The sequence below is a fragment of the Solanum stenotomum genome, chromosome 3 (assembly GCF_019186545.1).
Source record: "Solanum stenotomum isolate F172 chromosome 3, ASM1918654v1, whole genome shotgun sequence".
NCBI classification, from domain to species: Eukaryota; Viridiplantae; Streptophyta; class Magnoliopsida; order Solanales; family Solanaceae; genus Solanum; species Solanum stenotomum.
This window is the reverse complement of record NC_064284.1, coordinates 33,313,030-33,333,597: the sequence shown is the minus strand read 5'-3', so window position 1 is coordinate 33,333,597 and position 20,568 is coordinate 33,313,030. Positions and strand designations below refer to the sequence as shown.

The following is a 20,568-nucleotide window of genomic DNA, read 5'->3' as shown; positions in this document are numbered from 1 at the left end:
TAATTCAAAATTGATTGAAGGCTCCGAAAGAGCTACTATATTTTGCCTAAGGGGACAAAACTTGTTATAGAAGATGTGTTGTTCTCTTCTAAATCCCCAAGAAACTTGTTAAGTTTCAAAGATATTTGCCGAAATGGATATTATATTGAGACACTAAATGAAATGAATATTGAATACCTTGTTATAACCAAGAATGTCCCCGGCCAGGAATATGTTTTGGAGAAATTACCAACCTTATCTTCTGGCTTATATTATGCAAAAATTAGTACAATCGAAACACATTCGATCGTAAACCAAAAGTGTACTGATTTAAATGCTTTTGTGTTATGGCAAGACTGAATAGTTCATCCTGGATCAATAATGATGAGAGGAATTCATGAAAATTCAATTGGCATCCGTTAAAGAACCTGAAGATTCTTACAAATGATAAATTTTCATATGTTGTTTGTTATCAAGGTAAGTTAATTGCCAGACCATCATCATTGAAAGTTGGCATTTGCAAAGTTATTGACACAAATAATGAGATTAAGGGCGCAATTTCCAGATTATCCTATTAAATCAATTCGCCTTGATAACGCTGAAGAATTTACATCCCAAGCTTTTGATGATTATTGCTTATCAATTGGGACAAGAATTGAACATCTTGTTTCTCATGTTCATGCTCAAAATGGCTTTGTAGAGTCACTTATTAAGCGCTTACAATTGATAACAAGACCACTACTTATGAAAATAAAATTGCCCACTACCGTATGAGGTCATGCTATCTTACATGCCGAAATACTCATTCATCTTAGACCGACTAATTATAGTAAATACTCGCCGTCACAATTAGTATTTGGTCATGAGATTAATATAGCTCATCTAAGAATCTTTGGTTGTGTTGTATACGTGCCCGTAGCACCGCGACAATGTACTAAGATGGGCCCTTGACGAAGGTTAGACATATATATGTTGGGTTTGACTCACCCTCCTTTAATTCGCTACCTTGAACCATTGACAAAAGATTTATTCACTGATCAATTTGCAGATTGTCGGTTTGATGAAATAAATTTTCCGCAATTATGGGGATGAAAAAATGAATCTAAAAGAGAAATTGCATGAAAATTTTCATCATTATCGCATTTTGACCCAGTTTTCCTATGTGTGAAAATGAGGTCCAGAAGATCATCTATTTGCAAAATATATCAAATCAAATGCCAGGCACATTTACTGATTTAAAAAGGATAGCAAAGCCACATATTCCTCCAGTGAATGTGCCTATTCGGATTGACGTCCCAAAGTGACCTTCTACAAGTGTCATGGCTTCTGAATCCCAAACACGCCCGAGGCATGGTAGACCATTGGGTTCAAAAGACAAAAAATGTAAAAAAAGAAGCGCGAAAAATGATAAAGAAGACACTATAAAAGAGTCTCCTGAACAGGTTCAAGATCTGATTAATCCTAATATTCCTAAAGAGATAAGTGAACTCGAGACTCAAGTGAATGAAGAACTTTCAATAAGTTCTACGGGTGATGGAATAAATTTAGATCGATTAATAATTATAGTGGATAATGTTTTTGCATATAATATTGCACTTAATCTTATGCAAGACATTGAGGGTCTTAAGCCTTAATCTATCGAATAATGTCGACGAAGCTGTGATGGCCAAAATGGCAAGAAGCAATTCAATCAGAATTAGACTTGCTTTCTGAACGTGAGGTTCTTGGACCTGTATTCCATACCCCAAATGGTGTAAAACCGTTGTTGGCTATAAATGGGTTTTTGTGCGAAAGCGAAATGATATTGTAAGGTACAAGGCACGTCTTGTTGCACAAGAATTCTCTCAAAGACTCGACATCGACTATGAAGAAACATATTCACCCGATATGGATGCAATAACTTTTCGATACCTCATTAGTTTAGTTGTACATGAAAATCTTTAAATACATCTAATGAATGTGGTTACAACTTATATTTATGGTTCACTTGATAATGAAATTTATATGAAAATTCTAGAAGGACTTAAAATACCTGAAGCATATAGTTCAAAATCTTGGGAAATGTTCTCGATCAGATTATAAAAATCATGTATGGTCTAAAGCAATCAGGGCGTATATGGTATGATCGTCTTAGTGAGTACTTGATATATAAATGATGTATAAATGATGTCATTTGTCCTTGTAATTTTATTAAGAAAACGACATCAGAATTCGTTAGATATACTTGCCATTTATGTTGATGACATAAATCTCATTGGAACCCTGAAGAGGTTCAAAAGGCAAATGAATATCTAAAGAAAGAATTTGAGATGAAAGATCTTGGAAAGACAAAAATTTGTCTTGGTCTACAAATTGAATATTTAGCAGACGGGGTCTTCATCCACCAATATGCTTACATTGAGAAAATTTTAAAGTAATTTTACATTAATAAATCACATCCATTAAGTACCACAATGGTTGTTCGATCACTTGAAGTGAATTAAGACCCGTTCCGACCTCCAGAAGAGAGTGGAGAAATCCTTGGTCCTGAATTACCATATCTCAGTGCTATTGCTGCACTTATTTATCTTGCTAATGCTACGAGACCTGCCATAACATTTTCTGTTAATTTGTTAGTAAGATATAGTTCTTCCCCGACACGAAGACATTGGAACGGAGTTAAACATATATTGCAACCTCTAAAAGGGACCAGTGATATGGGTCTATTTTATACTAACAAAGATAGTGCACATCTTATTGGTCATGCGGATGCAAGCTTTTTATCTGACCCACATAAAGCTCGATCTCAAACATGTTATTTGTTCATATACGATGGTACTGCTATATCATGGCGATCGATGAAGCAATCCATTGTCGCTACTTCTTCAAATCATGCTGATATAATAGATATTCATGAAGCAAATAGAGAATGTGTGTGGTTGAGATCAATGATACACTTGATCAAAGAAAGATGCAGCTTGGAGTATGATGTCAAAGTACCCACAATCATTTTTGAAGACAACGTTGCATGCATAACTCTATTAAGAGGAGGCTTCATAAAAAAGAGATAAAACCAAAACAGATTTCACCAAAATTATTCTTCACACATTATATCTAGAGGAATGGTGATATTGATGTACAACAAATCCGTTCAAGTGATAATTTAGCAGATTTATTCACCAAATATTTACCAACCTCAACTTTTGAGAAGATGGTACACAAGATTGGAATGTGAAGACTTCACCATCTGAATCGTTATCTTCATCAGGGGGAGTAAAATACGCGTTGTGCTCTTTTTTCCTTCACCTAGATTTTGTCCCACGGGATTTTCCTAGCAAGGTTTTTAGTGAGGCAACAAGCAAATGTGTATTTAAAGATATATGTACTCTTTTTCTTTCACTAAAGTTTCTTTAATTAAGATTTTCTTAAGGCATATTATCAATCAATACATGGACATCTAAGGGGGAGTGTTGTGGAATTATGAATGCTGATATGAGGTCAAAGTACATATTTATCATCATTATTTGACCTCACATTTAGTATTTATATTTGTCCTTTTTGAGCATGAATTTTATGGATTGTGCTTAATAATATATTTTATTTATAGGATTAAATTGGTGTGAAGATGAAGAAATTTAGAGCTGAAATGAATTAAAGATGGAAGGTTGAAGAAGGAAATCAAGTATATAGCTTAATATATTAAATTTAATATAATAATATATAATATTTATATTTATTTATATATATTAGAAGTGTCAATTGAAGAAGAGTTTCGAATTGAATTATGTCATTTCCACGTGGCAACTTCTGAAGCCACTTACCAATTGAGGCGGCAAACTACAGTCACTACACTTCACGCGGAAGACCTTATTTCTTTTGGTTTTGGTTCCTAATTCATTTTAGACTCAATTATTTTATTTAGGATTTTTTTTATATCTATAAATAGTTCATTGTATTAATTTTTGGAAGGAGGAGGATATAATGTAGACAATAATTTTTTGTTTAGGGTTTCATCCTTTCTTCTCTTTTATTTATTTTACATCATTTCTTTGAATGATTGGTTGTAATTACTCTATGTCTATCTGGAGTTAAACTTCTTGTTCTTGGATTATATGTACTTACAATATGATTGCTTAGTAATTTTGATTCGGCATAATTGTTTATCATATTGATTGTTCTTATATTCTTGTTATTACTATTTTGATGCTTGACCACCATTAGAATAAATTTATTGTTTTCTTTTGAACTCAGGAGAGAAATAAAGGGATAGAACGTGGAATATAAGGAGCATGATTTTTTCTTGCATATCACTTGAATTGATTTGTGTCTAGGATAGGGATATACCTAGGTGCCTTGCTTGGCTCAAATACGGGAAGACAATGTAATGCTCCATAGTTGGTTCAGTCTATCCCCACTCAACGACGTAGTATAATTATACATTGTAATTTGTATAATTTGTATTTGTATAAAGCGAGAAAGAGAGAAAATGCAAAAGAGAACGATTAGGAGAAAATCTGTATTTGTATAATTATAAGTGTATATGACTAAAATATATGTATTTTAAAAAAATTGACTTGGGGAGAGATTTTAGAAGAAATTGAAAGAAACTGGGAGAAAAAAGATAGGGAAGAGATTTGTATGAAAATAAATCTTCCGTTTTTGGAAATGAGTGGTCCCCAACCGATTAAAATAAAACTGATTTGGGGAGAGACTTTAGGAGAAATTGAAAGAAAATGGAAGAGAAATCTTCCGTTTTTTTAAATTTGTAGGTCCCAACTGAATGGCAAAAATGGTGTAACATTAGCTGCACGTTTGTTGCGAAATACAAATATATGAAACAGTAGCTATATGATTTATTCTGATTTATATGCTTGCTATTGTGTACAATTTTCCCTTTTTTTTTTGCTTTTTTTAACCTCTTTCTTACTTAGTACAATTACACTTGTAAAAATATTTTCTCTTTCTCTTCTATTACGTATTTTTTTCTTACTTTTTAAATTTTGATGCTAATTTTTTTGGGAGTGAAAAACAAATTACAAATTAATTAAAATAGTGTATAATGGTGACACTTTGGTGTGCAGTTCAATCAGATATATTGTCACGACCCGAGTCTACTGACCGGCACTCGAGAACCATTGTTGGTCCCCAAGTAAACCCTCATCCTGGTTGACTACAAGCGGAAAACTAACTCAAGCATACAAAGCTTAAAAACTGAATAAAATTCATTGAACTCAATTACAAATCTTTAACTCAAATGACTAACTCTGAATAAAAATAGTTTATTCAACTCACCAGAAATAGGCAACCCAAGTCTTTAAAACATTTAACAAAGTAAACGAAACAGACTTCTCAAATTCTAATGTCTATCTATGAAGCCTCTAAACGACAAAGATAGAATTCGGGACAAGACCCATGACATCCTAACAAAACTGAGAAGTAAATGGAATCCTATGGAAGCAAGGAGGCTCACCAAAGCTAACTCGAACTGCAAGTGGTATCAACGTAGCTCCTGTTGATGACCTTAGTTACCTGTATCTGCATCATGAAACGATGCAGGCCAAATGGCATCAGTACATGGAATATACGAGCATGTAAGGGGAATTCAAAAGCATAAACATAAGCTTGAACTGTTGGAAAAGAAACATACTTGCCTCTTTACAACTCACTCAACTTAACTTAAGGAGTACTCAAGGATATTCAAAGATACTCAAGGATAAGATACTCAACTTAGTAAGAATGTACTCAACTCAATAAAATAGGGCTCAACTCAACAATAAGATACTCAACTCTGTGAAACATAATTCAACTCAACTCAGAGAAATATGGCTCAACTCAATAATAAGATACTCAACTCTGAATAAAACAACAATAAAAGATGCAACATATGGAAAGCTTTTTAAAATAGTAGATAATAACTCAATGTATTGAAGAATACAATATTAACTCAGTTTGTATATAAAAATACAATATAAACTTTGTGGGAGATTCTCTAACCGACAACCATCACTATGAGTTATCTGATGATACAACGTCTAGCCCATGCTGCCAGAATTGTTCTATACTTTGCCAGGGTATAGAACCTACTACTAAGTGGATCCACAAGTCTATGCTAAAAAACATTAAGAAATCATCTAAAAAGTATGACCCTTTCTACCCACATTGGCTACATGATTTATGAGGACTTTGAGTTATCTGAACTCGTCCCCATATCGGTGCTCAATACTACTCCCAAAATGTGACTAGCTCATATGTTTAAAAACATAACGCTTTCTGTGGTTTGAAATTATTATTCAAAAATCATTCTCTTAAAATAAATGGTACTCAAAACTGCTCAAAAACTCTTTTGAAAATCGGTGTTTCCTCTCATCTTAAATGTGAAAACATTTTCTCTTGGAAATACTTAGTTCCCATATATCATTTTAAAGAAAATGAACTCAACTTTACTTTTTCTCTAACTCAAATGCTCAAGTCTTAAAAAAAGTTTAGAAAAAATTGTAAAAGACTTCTCAAAATAGGGTTCATACCGAATTATGGATGTGAACGACTCAATTCAAGGTTTTCAATAATCATACATAGAACTCAATACCCGAAACTCAACAACTCGAGAACTCATGAACTTTAATGATCCTACTCATTTCAAGAATGCTCAACTCAGAGGGTTCATGCGGAATTATGGGCATGAACAACTCAACTCAAGGTCTTCATGATACTACTTATCTCAAGAATGTTCAACTCATAGGGTTCATGCTGAATTATGGGCATGGACAACTCAACTCAACACAAGGGCTTCATGGGTAACATATAACAGTCCCATGATTAGGAATATAATCTCAAAATGATTAGGAACTCAGTGCTCAAGAACATAGAACTTGAAAATACTACCCCTCTAAAAAATGCTCAATTTATAAAGTTCATGCGAAACTTATGGGCATGAACGACTCGACTTGAGGGTCACCATAACAATATGGAACTCAGGTATACGACTCTTCTCATTCTCATACTTACTTCCTCAGAACTTAGTTCAAATCGATAGTTGATCTCAAAGGATTCACAATTGAACTCAAAGACTTTCTTGAAGTCTACTTTTAACTTTTTCTTGAATTTGAGTTAATGATAATGTAGACTCATGAATACATTCTCCTCATTCTCATACATACTTTCTCGCGTCTTGAAACAAGTTATTAGAAATTGTAGAAGACTCCTCAAAAGACTTAAAGGGACTTTCTCAAAATATTCAAAAGAATTCTCAGGACATAACTCTTAACTCTACCTTGAATTTGAATTATGAATTTAAGGTTATGATTCATGTTATGAATGATTTCTATGTTTTTAGAAGTAGTTTAGAGTGGTTAGAATCAAAGGGGAGTAAAGGTACCCTTTGAAAGAACTCATACAGACTAAACGATGAAGAACGGGTGGGGGCAGGTGATTCAACGTTTCAAGCACACCTCATTCAATTCTAGGTGTCAACGATCGTAAATCAGTAGAAAGCCCAACTAAATGAGTTGGGGTCAAATCCCACAGGGAGTGGTACGTGTTTAGAATTTAATTAAGAAGTATGAATGTGGTCTAATCCGCCATAAGAATAGAAATTATCGAAATAGACATTAATCAAATTAAAGGGGTGACACGAATGTCAAATGGAGATTTTGATTTGCAATTATGAACTACACAACAGTTACAAACAATTCAAAATAACAATAAGGAGATAGATTCCCGGGATGTGATCGATTATAGGTAAATTTTGATCTATGGGTAATTGAAACTACTAGTAAACAACTGAAAATCAGTGAGTAGGCTAGACTATAAGGGAGATAGATTTCTCTCGAACAACTACCCCGAATCAGGTGGTTTTTTTTTAACATCAACAAGCATGACAATGAAGAACAACCCATACCTTTATACATCCATTCTTTTGAGCTAGATGGGTAGGATTGAGTTTAGGATTCACTCTCTCGAGCTAAACCCAGTTCAACCCAATACCCATAAATCATTAATCAATAATCTTAGTTCTAAATCCTCTATCTCGAGCAAGCCAAGAAAACTAAAGTAGAACTGCATTTGCAACTACAATTCATAAATTAAACTTCAATGAATGATTAAACTCACTTTAATTCAGTATTTAAACTAGTAATTAACAATACACATAAACTAATTCAAACCATAATCACATGATCACACCTCAAGAATTGGGGTTTTAGCCAAGCATCATAAAAGGGTAAAAACTATTACTGAATCGATTAGCCATAAAATGGGTAAGAGAGATTTAGTCTTTACAATGCTCATTTTTTAAGAAAATCTGAAACCCACTTCCAAAATCTCCAAATTGAATCTCTAAGGTTCTTCAAAAACTAAGAAAAACTTAAGAGAAAATTGTTCTAAGCTAATTTCGTATTCTCCAGATAACATATCATACTAAATTGAATGTTGAAAATCTAATTTATAGTTGCCAAAAATAAGCCACGAATGGCCGATTGGTGAAGTAAGTCGGGCTCGCCGAACCACTCGGGGAGCCTCCCTTTGACCTCTTCCTTCGCCTTTTTGCCTTAAAATTTAGCTTCCTTGAGGTCTATAACTTTGGGCGATCTATCTTTGCTTCATGAAACTGCTCGGCGATTCACCGACTGCTCCTTTTCGTTCTCGACTTGGTTTCTTCCTTCAGGGCTTGGCATACTGGAACTTTAGTCGGTCAGATGAGCCACTCGATGACACGCCAAGTGCTCTTGGCGATTCTCAGGCTCGCCCTTCTTCATTTCTTTAGCTTGTTTTGTTCTTTTTTGCTTGTTAGTGTCCTTGCTTTGTTCCTCAATCCATAGACCTAGAAATCAAGGATTTAACATCAGTTTATGGCACAAATTAAGCATTTGAGGACATTAAATCTATATAAACAAAGCCTTAAATTAGTTCAAATCCAGGACTTATCAATAGGTGACCCTGACGCACTGAGTGGCGCAGGGTTCCAATCCATGAACTACAGACACTCTCAGCTGGCGCAATGGTGTGGCGGTGCGCCAGCCCATTGCCAGAAAACCCTGACGAATTTCTTTACTTGTTTTCTCACCCTAGTTCGCCTAGATTTGAATGGTTTCTTCCCCATTCACTTAGATTCGAATACCCAACCTAAGTACACACTAATCTACTCAAAACAACCCTCAAATCACTAACTTTAATCTCAAGAATTCTTCAAAACCCCAACAAAACAAGATTTAAAATGAAACTTCAAGAACACTTATCAAGAACTCAATATACCTAAATTTATGGATGAAATTCGTAAAAGAAACTCATGATTGGCGTGTGGGTGAATGAAACCAACACTATGAAAACTTACATACGTCTTAGGGATCAAACCCTTGGTGAAAATCCGTAAGAAAACTCAAGAATCTTGACGAACACCTTGAACCTTCCCTTTTTTCTCCTCTTTTCTCTTCTTGAACTCTCTTCTAAAACCTAAGCGTATATTAGGATTGTAAAACTAAACCAAATCAGTTTAGACTCCTAAAATCTTACTAAAAATGAATTAAATTTGACTGGTAAGGAAAAGACCAAAATACCCCTCATATTTTCGGGTAACTTTCCTTAACTAGACATTCTGACTTCAAATATGCATATCTCACTCATCCAAACTCGAAACTTAGAAAACTCGGTGGCGTTGGAAAGATAATCCAAATACCTTTCATTTGATATCTAATGGCCACCTAAGTCATTCTTTATTGAAATTATGGTTGTTTGAAGTTGACCCAAAACTTAAAAGATCTTACGAATGACTTGAATGAATTCTCTTTAGTTCTTCTTGGAACTCAAGGTGCTACATCTAGGGACCTTAATACTTAAATAAATTTTAAATTTCTCGGTAAAATCCTACTCACAACGAAGGATGGTTCGAGTCTTTGCTAACAAATTTTCTGGGATATTACATATATAATATATATGATGTACACCAACATATACACCACAAACTAACCAAATAATTATATAATGATTAAAAAAATGATATAAACCTCTTCTTTTCTTGGTATTAATTATGTGCAAAATTGATATATATATATATATATATATGTATATAGTGGTAAAATTATGAAATAGAATGGTAAAAAGTTGTTTTTCTTTGTTTAAATTATGTGCGGTATATAATATATAGTGGTAAAAATTAGAACATAAAAGGGTATAAACACGTTGTTTTTTGGTATAAATTTACTTAATATGGTACACATTATGGTGACAATATGATGTACACTTCAATCTAATATATAATTTTTAACATACACCATCATTTGCACCATAAACGAATAAAAAAACACCAACTAATTTGATAACATTGTGAGACTCATAATTTATTGTGTTTACTTTTAGAATTCCCAATGTCAATTATAGTTGAATATGATTCTTTACTTAAAGACCCTATTTTTGAGGATGCACGTTTTTCTCTCTCATTTTTTTGGTTGATTTTTTGAATTATATTGCTAATTTTTTGTGAGAGAATTTATTGCCTAATTAATAGTATTCCTACCCTTAAACACATTCCTTATTTGATATAATTACTTTCGGAGTTTCTCTCTCTCTCCATTTCCGTTTCAATTCTTTTGTAAAAGAAATATCAATTTATATTCCATTATATGAAATACCAATATATGTAAAATCATAAAAAAAAACTTTTACATACCCTAATAATTTTTTATACATACTACTTTGTATACCAATAATAGAATTATTTTAGGTAATATTGTAAAAAAGAAAACATGAAATCATATGATGGTGTCAATTGATGTACAATATGATTTCAATATACATATTTTCATTTGTAAAGACAATTTCACTAGTATATAATTTGATTCTTTAAAATGGTGTGGTATAACATTGGCATTCATTATCTATTATATCATTATAATGATCAACTAGATATTTAAAATGATTTAGGCCTCATTTGTTTGCATTTAATGGAGGTCTGAATCTGAATGATTCAAACATTAGGTCATTAAGTGTGTTTGTTTTTTTTTACTGAAAAAATATCTTAATGGGTCTGAAAAAGTCTGAATGAATCAGATCTGTGACATTTTTATTTTCATTCAGTCCCTTTTAAGACACTTATTTTCGGAAAAAAATGTGTTCCATATCTTTTTCTTCAATTTTTTTAAGCCTCTCTTATTCTCCAACTTTATTAATTATCCAAATTATTTTCCTTATACTTTTCATTTTTGTTCTTGTGGCATGTTTACCCAAAATTGATAAAATTTATTGTAAAATTTTTATTTGACTAAAGTGCAAAATAACTTCATAAATATGTATTTTTGAAATAAAAAAAAAGATGACTATATTGTTTTCTAACAATTACTTTTATTTTTATATTATATATATAGTCCATGTAGTTTCATTTTATTTTTATCAAAGTTAAAATATAAATTTATAATTTAAATATTTTAACGTTTATCAAAGACTAATGTTTTTTTTTCTAATATCTTGTTAAAGTAATATTTAATTACAATTTTATTTGAATTATAATATTTATTGTGTTTACAAATTAATAAAAATTATATATATATATATATATATATATATATATATATATATATATATACTCAGATGTTTAATAACAAACAGTCTTAATCATTTAATATTTAGATATAGAGACAAGATCTTAATCATTCAATATTCAGATATAGAGACAAGATTTTAATCATTCAGATGTGTATTCAGATTCAGACGTCTTAATATTAATGAAAACAAATAAGGCTTTAGAGTACGTTGTAAAATTGATATTTTGTGTATGTCCCAACATTAGAATGACTTACACCATAATTTAATCAATTATGTACCAAATTTTTCTTAGCACAACTCATTTGATTATCAGCTCAAATATTATTGTTTCGACGACTAATTGTGGGAAGCAATAGATCATATTGGTGGTTGCGTCAGATATCACTCATGCAATCTTGAAATCACAATACAATTCCATAAATAGTTAGAAACATTCAAACCTACATCAATATATAAAATCATAATATAATCAATTATTTATAACTTTTTTTTCTTTCAAAATTACAATTTAATTAAGGTGTACATTATGGTGACAATTTGGTATATATTTCAATTTGATATATACTGAATGATATATGCCAAACATTTACACCACAAACTAACAAAATAATTACTAATTTATTTATATAATAAATTTAATTAAACAATCAACTAAATGCATAACACCATCATATAATATTAGTTTTTTAATATCTACATATTAATTATAGTGTACATGAATGATGTAATAACATCATGATCTAACCAAGATTTTTTACCAAATTATTTTGTATAATCAAATAAATTAAAAAGTGAGTAGATTACTATTAACGCTGATTTTCATATTAATATTATCAATAAACGGTGGTAAAGTTATAGAATTCGACTTATATTTAGTATTAATCTTGTTTTTGATTATATATGCAATCCTACAATTCATAATACCATAATCTACAATCCATATTGAATATTTGTTTTTAACAATTATATAAATAACATTACTGTCATATGAATGATTCATCAAAACCAATTTATAAATAATAATTTTATCATGGCTAGCCACAACAAAAAACCTTGAAAAGAGAGTTTTCAACCACTGAAATAACTGCTCTTTTTTCTTTTTTTGAAAAATCAAAATATATAATCTAACAAAAAAAATCGGAAGTAATTTAAAAAAACGATACATACCTATGACATCTTATCTTTCAACGTGCTGAATTATAATTGATACATGTTACTTTCAACCATTGAAACGACCTTAACAGAAGAGAGAGATAGTTTGTTTTTGGTTACAATACGTTATTTTGAGGTCATGAGAGAGAAATAGTAAGTAATGAGTGAGATATTTGTGGGTAATAACAGAATTGGAGTAAATTAAGGAATTAATATATTATTTAATACAGAATGGTGCATTGGTTTTTTTTTACCGTTTTTAAATTTATTTTTGGTTTTGTTTTATGTTGTAAAGATTCTATTGCTATATTGGTGCAAAGTCAAACTATTGTTAAATAGAGGTTATTTAAGTGCTTAAATTGTATATTTAAGTTTTTTTAACCTTTATCATCAGTAATATTACATGAAAATCATAAAGTTCTTTCACTAAAAATCAATCAGCTAGACTGTTCTTGTTGAACCTCAAATTACTTTTCTCTTTTGTGGTAAGTTATTGTTTTGTTTGGCCATATTTATTTCCAAAAGGCATAATAGATAAATATACCATTTAATTTGGCATCAATTGACATTTATTCCCTTCAACTTTACATGTGTACAAGTAAATATTTAAACTTATATAAATTTGAACAAGTAGACACATGTGTCCTACGTGGCTTATTATGTGACAATTTGTGTCCTATATGATATCTTACGTGTATTATGCCACATAGAATGCATATGTCTACTTATTCAATTTTATACAAGTTTGAGTGTGTACTTGTGCATACCCAAAGTTGAAGGACATAAATGTCACATAGAATACATATGTCTGATTTAGAGTTGCAGACAGTTGCCCCATTTGATGCTCCAATTGCTTTATAGACGTGGAGTGTGAATCTATTAGTTGACTCATGTTTGATAGATCACCCTTCAACTTTTTTACTCCAGAGTAAGTACATTCTACCCTCTGCAGTACCTTTGCTAACATATCTTCCTATTTAGAGTTACTTGTTCCACTACCAACCCTTTATAAAAGGCACATAAACTCCACTACGCTCATTCTTGAAGTTATTCTTATTGTGACAATTTTCTTGATCACGATTTCCAGCCCAATCATCTGATAATTTCTACCTTGATTTCTTGTACCATAGGTCTGAAGAGCGCCCTGATTATTCAGGTACTTAGCCTTTTGTATCATAGTCAAAATCAAGATCTCCTCAAGTCTACCTGCAGCCCCTATAACTTTTTTAGCACCACCTATTAAAAACTGATTGGTCAAGAGGTCTATCTATGTTTTTATGTGAGTCATATCTTGATCACACTACATCGATGAACCAACTGCATAGCTATTTCCTGCAACTTTATAATTTCTAGTATGTTAGAACTTGTTGTTCTTTGATAGTTCAGCTAGTAGGATAATTGCTACATCCGTGAAAATTTGAGCCATAAATAACCCCCCCTCCCCGCCACTACATCTACAATGAATTTGGTTGTTGAGTTCAAAGGCCATAGAAAGTCTCCATTGGATGGTCATCAGTCAGCTTATGATTTTGACACTATTTCAACTTCTAGTTGAACCATAGCAATATTTCATGCAATACCTAAGTAGGTTGTTAATCTCATCTTTCAACTGCAACTTCTTTGATAGTGGAAAGAACTCTCTAGGAAAGGTCACGACCCAAGGGTACACCCTAGATGTAACATGGCGTACTTGACCCCGGAGGGGTCTCATACAAGCCCTTAGCATATCAAAACATCAGATAATAGAAAAGTACGGAAAATTTAAAAACTTTTATCCATACAATCGAAGTATTTTTCATAAAAACAAGCGGAAGTATTTACTACACTTTTGTCTCAAACCATATAAACTCAACTTGAATTAAAAGCTTTGGGATACAGCCCATACAATAGTATTAACATGAAAATAAAAGACATAAAGGAACTAGTGGATTTTGTCCTCGAAACTATGAGGACTCACCAAGATCTTCAACTCCTTTGCTTCTTAGAAACCCATCTCCAAGAATAGAACTCAAGTCTCCAAACCCTACATTTGATGAGAATGTAGGCAAAGTATGCAATAGTACAAAATGTATTAAATATGTTAGCTAGCATAATGATAAGAGAATAAGACAAGAGTTAGTCAATATAAGACATAATCCAAAATCATATGAAATACTTCATGAAACATAAACTATAAACACAAGAGACAATATCATAATAATAAGCAAAGTCTCCAACATAAGAATCATATAAGCATTATTCAACTCTTTAGTCATCTATACCATAATAGAACTACTCTCAAGTAACCTAAAAGCATACATGTGCAATGCATGAATTGCTTCCTATAATACCACCCAAGCCAAGTATCCCTTTTTGGTCATCTTAATCATAGCCTATATGCATGGTCAAGTCTTAAGCTTTTCTACCATAAGGGCACTATACTCATAAGTAACCTCAAAGCACACTTGTGCAATGCATGAAAGGCATCCCATACTACCCTTCACATTAAGCATAACCTTGAAGTCATCATAGTTATACTCACCCTCCTTTGGTCTCATTATTGGCTTACTTCATATAGACAAGGGAACTATCACCTTTAGTCAATACTAACAAGGAAGACAACTATAGCACAATCCTATCCCAAAATACATCGCACAAAAAAACACTTTCTTTATTAACCTTAAGTCATACTTGGGAAATACATCAATAGCATCCCATAGTACTACTCATACTAAGTACCACTTTTAGGTCCTCATTCTAAAGCTTTTTGGTTTGGAACTTAGTTCCTCTCTTTAGACCTTAGAACACTATGGGGTATTCCCTTAAGCACATCTTAGTTCATTATTAGGTTGAACCCTATAAGATACTTCTTTTAGCATGTCTAGGTTTATTATTAACATGGACCCAATGAGATACTACCTTAAGCATATCTAACTCTATTTATACTCTTGAACATTATGAGGTACTTCACTAAGCCTATCTTAGTTCCTCATTATTTTGAACCCTAGGATATACTACATTAAGTACATCTTAGTTCATCAAGTTTGAACTCTAGGAGATGCTACTTAAAGCATAATCTTAGTTCACTAAGGTGGAACCCTAGGAGATGCTTCCACAATAATAATCTTAGTTCGTTAAGTTTGATCTCTAGGAGATGCTTCTTCAAGCACAATCTTACCCAATTAATAGTGTTGGACTCTTGGAGATGCTTTCTCAAGCATAATCTTAGTCCATGAGGTTTGAACTATAGGAGATGCAACATTAAGCATTATCTTAGTTCATTACTAATCTTGTTGTAGTTAGGATATAGCCATAACTAACATGAGAACATATGAGCTCTCACATGATCTCTCCCAATGTTACCCACATCGTCAAGGGTTGGTCCATTTGCCTAAAGAAGAATCAGTTTGTTAGCTTAGTTAGATCCACTAGCTAACTTTTCTATGGGGCACGTAGTTATGGGATACAAAGATTGCTACTAAAAACCCAAAACTCCACTAGGTGAAGGCTTTCATCTCATGAGACTCACTTTGGGAAATTCGGACTCTTCTGGGTGAGAGATTTCATGTTGGAAGCCTAAACTCAACTAGGTGGGAACGTCCATGGAAGCCCAAACTCAACTAGGCGGGAACCTCCATCTCATTTCAATATCCACTCGGTACTACGCATATATCACACAAGATAACTATTAAGTCTCTACTTTGACTCAAGTTCATAGAAAGATGTACTTGACAACCAATCCATATTAATTCACTAAATACCTCTTATAGACCATGTGTGAGCAACTATCACCATCCATGACCTAGGTATGAAAGCTCTTTAGCCTTAGGTTCAATTAGGTGAGATAATCCCTTCAACCCTAGAACCATTACTATGTGAGAACACCTTTCATGTTAAGTTCACATTCATGCCTAATATCATATCTAGAATTCTACATAAGACATGGATATCATCATGACTTCAACGATTCTATCAGTTCCTACCATCTATTATTCATAAGGTGAATTAGGTAGGCAAATATCTTTCATCACAATTCTATTCATTAGACTTCTATTCACATATAGATTTTACTCTCAAAGCCTTAACATCTATAGTTAATCATATTAGCTTTACTCTCAAGCCCTAGTCATCAACATTCATGACTACAAGCCCTTTCTCAAAGATTTACTTCTACAATCAACATTCATACCTAGATTACAAGATATTCTAATCACATTCTTCATTACTAGGTGATTCTAGTGATATTTCATCATAAAGGTTCAACTTCAAGCTTTACAAGTCAAGATCCATCTCATATAATAAAGTCTAGTTCAATTCATGTCTATTTGTTCCTAACCTTGAACAATTACTACACATGATATTTATTTCAGAAGATCACTATGAATCCTCAACTTCACCTCCCATGGCATAAACCCACAAAATAGCAAATTCACAAATTAGGCTAGGGTTAACCATAGAAATCAGATAGATTCATCATAATATCATAATTCAATGCTAAATCAAACATAATTAAGTATCATCCACTTGATTGGAATCAAACTTCATCACTACCCACAATGTAGGAAGAACCCTAGCTAGATTGGGGTTTTTACTTGACAATTGGGGGAAACCTAGGGGGCTATATGGGTGGAAGAACCCATAGATGAATAAGCTAACATACCTTAATTCAAAGCCCTAACCAAGCTTGAAACAATGGAGGAAAATCTGCTCTACTTTCATATCTTCTTCTTCTTCACATCTAGAGAGAGAATTATTTGGAGAGAATTTGGGGTGTTGGAAGAATGATTTAATTCACTTAGTTTAGGGGGTCTATTAGGCTTATATAGGTAGTTTAATAAATAACTAACCGACCTCCCCTAATCCCCTAACTAATTACCAATTAACCTCTAACCCCCTAACTTAAAACTAATTCACTATAAATATGCCCCACCTACGAGACCCCCACCCACAGACCGTGGGTGGGCCTACGGATTGTGCTGCACCTTCGTAGGTGGGGGTTCTGGGGCTTAACATGCAGGGTAGCTTCAGCCTTGACCCACGACCCCAACCCACGGGGCGATGGTTCATCCATGGTTTGTGGATGCCCTTCGTGGGAGGCTGCTGTTTTGGACAGCTTTTCGGCTATTTTCGGGTCCTCCTCAAGGACCCCTTAGGTGGTCCTTGGGGGTCGTACCTTGACGCCCTAACCCTAAAACCTTCATTCTAATTACGGAAATCATTTTTATGATTTTTAACCTTCATACCAAACTATAAAATTCTAACACAAGGTTCTAGAACTCTCTAGTTTAGTTCACTAGTTTCCCGGGTATTACAATATCTCCCCTTTGAGATCATTCGTCCTCGAATAACGATTCTAAATACTTCTTAAAATCACAACTCTAGACTAGCATCCCATCATGCATGCACTACATCTAAATGCACACAACCAAGGAAGAAAACTTCAATTCCAAGCTAAACACATTCAATGCAACACAAGGGAGTAGGAACTACTTCTACTAACCCAAAATGCATGAAATTCTATATCTACTCATTTTTAAGGGGGGGAATTAACATCTCCTAGCTAAAGCATGCTCAACACACACTCATGGAGCCTAAATGCAAATTACTCTCAAAAGGCATTTATTCAAGGAGGAATTTTTCAACTCCAAACTAAGGCATGCTCATTAACTCATCTCATGAAGTCTATATGCAACTCTACTCAAATGCACTACAACATGAGGCAAAACAATACATATAAGTCATTTCTAACAAGACCTAATCATTTTCATGAACATGTATATTAGGAAATCATGGCAACACATAATCACACAATAACCCTACTAGATAGGCACACTATCTCCCCCTTGGGAGTAAACTTACACAAACTCTTCTAAACATCATTCATACTAAGGACAATTTCAAAGTCCAACATATCAAGTCACAAGATACCAAACAATACCGAAATCAAATAAAGCATGAAAACATACCGGTAGCCACATTAAGAGGTCACTATTGATCACCACTAGTTTGGAGAACCTAGAACCTATTTTTGCTCGGGAACATTGGAATCCATACCCCTAAGAGAAGCTTGATTGGCCTCTATCCCTCTAGCCCTAAGTATTGGACAATCTCTCATCTTGTGACCCTCATTACCACAACCATAGCACCCATCCTTTTTGGCTAGACACTCACCATAATGCTTTCTGGAGCAAGTAGGCTTAAGCAACACGGATTCACTATTACTCCATCTTTGAGGCTTAGGTTTAGACACCCTCTTCTGGTTGGAAAGTTTTTGTTGGGTCCTAGGTTGACCATATCCATCGGATCTAGCATTGGAGAAATCCCCATCACCGGTCCTAGCCCTTTTTGCCTCTCTATTCTTGTCTTGGAGTTTCTCATCTTCCATTTGTTGAGCATGCACCATGAGACGGGATATATCCATGTTATCATGAAGCATTGTCGAACGTCATTCTTTTCTTACCAATCTAGACACACACGACACAAACTTATTCATCTCATCCCTAGGATCTGCCATCATAGCCGGAGCATACTTGGACAATTCAGTAAACTTTAGAGAATATTCTTGAACACTCGTACCTCCTTGTCGAAGGTTGATAAAGTCTTCTACCTTAACTTCCCTCATCTCTCGGGGAAAGAACTTATCAATAAATGCCTTCTTGAACACCTCCCAATCTATAGGACCCGCTCTTACCGGCCTATTCCTCTTCCATTGAGTATACCATACTTGGGCCACACCTTTCAATTGATAAGCGGCTAGCTCCACTTTCTCAACCGAAGTCATCCTTATAGCATCAATTATCTTGTAAACCTCTCCCACAAATTTTTGAGGATCTTCTCCAAATTTGGAACCAAAGAACATGAGAGGGTTCATCCTAGCAAAATCCCTCAATCTAGAAGCCGCAGAATTCACATTAGTGTTCATAGGAGCAACCACCTCTCTATTGGCTTGAGTTCTCACAACTTGAGCTAATAATTGGATAGTAGACCTAAACTCCGCATGGGTCACATTCTCCATTGCGGGGTCAACCGGAGTTTGGGGATGAGCTTGGTGTGGAACTTGGCTAGGAACCTCTTGCTCCACATTGCCTTCCTCATCCCTCCTAGAATTTGCCCTTGTATTAGCCATACCCTGAAAAACCATAGGGCACAGACTAGAAGAAGGGCCTACTAAAGCCAAACTCTATGACACGACTTAGAGAATGAAGAAGTGATATTTCCTAAACATCCAATAGCCTCCTATTCATAAATGTGGCGCGCTTCACATTTATGAACAAGACTCTACTACACGTGGTTTGAGACAATCCTAGAACTATTCTAAACCTTGTGCTCTGATACCAAGTTTGTCACAACCCAGGGGTACACCCTAGATGTAACATGGCGTACTTGACCCTGAAGGGGTCTCATACAAGCCCTTATCATATCATAACATAAGATAATAGAAAATTACGAAAAATTTAAAGACTTTTATCCATATAATCAAAGTCATTTTCATAAAAACAAGCGAAATTCTTGACTACACTTTTCTCTCAAGCCATTTAAACTCAACTTGAATTAAAAGCTTTGGGACACAACCCATACAATAGTCTCAACATGAAAATAAAAGACATAAAGGAACTAGTGGGTTTTGTCCTCAAAGCTATGAGGACTCACCAAGATCTTCAACTCCTTTGCTCCTAAGAAACCCATTTCCAAGAATAGAACTCAAGTCTCCAAACCCCTACATTTGATGAGAATGTAGGCAAAGTATGTGTTAGTACAAATTGTACTAAAAATGTTAGCTACCATAATGATAAGAGCATAAGACAAGGGTTAGTCAAATATAAGACATAATCCAAAATCATATGAAATACTTCATGAAACATAAACTATAAGCACAAGAGACAATATCATAATAATAAGCAAAGTCTCCAACATAAGCATCATATAAGCATTATTAACTCTTTAGTC

General features: G+C 33.6%; 1 protein-coding gene across 1 annotated transcript; it reads right to left on the bottom strand.

The window, feature by feature from the left end:
* Positions 1-18,643: 18,643 nt before the first annotated feature.
* LOC125858888 (uncharacterized) lies at positions 18,644-19,747 on the bottom strand. The gene is made up of 2 exons (XM_049538670.1): positions 19,357-19,747; positions 18,644-18,999 (listed from the first exon to the last, which is right to left on the bottom strand). The coding sequence occupies exons 1-2, from the start codon at positions 19,745-19,747 to the stop codon at positions 18,644-18,646; spliced, it is 747 nt and encodes a 248-aa protein (XP_049394627.1).
* Positions 19,748-20,568: the final 821 nt, after the last annotated feature.

Excerpts from the sequence above, each read along its gene's own strand:
- LOC125858888 (XM_049538670.1), bottom strand. The coding sequence starts at position 19,747 with ATGGCTAATACAAGGGCAAATTCTAGGAGGGATGAGGAAGGCAATGTG. Across the intron at positions 19,000-19,356 it reads AGCCGCTTATCAATTGAAAG|ATGAGAAACTCCAAGACAAG; the intron begins GTGTGGCCCAAG and ends AACAAATGGAAG.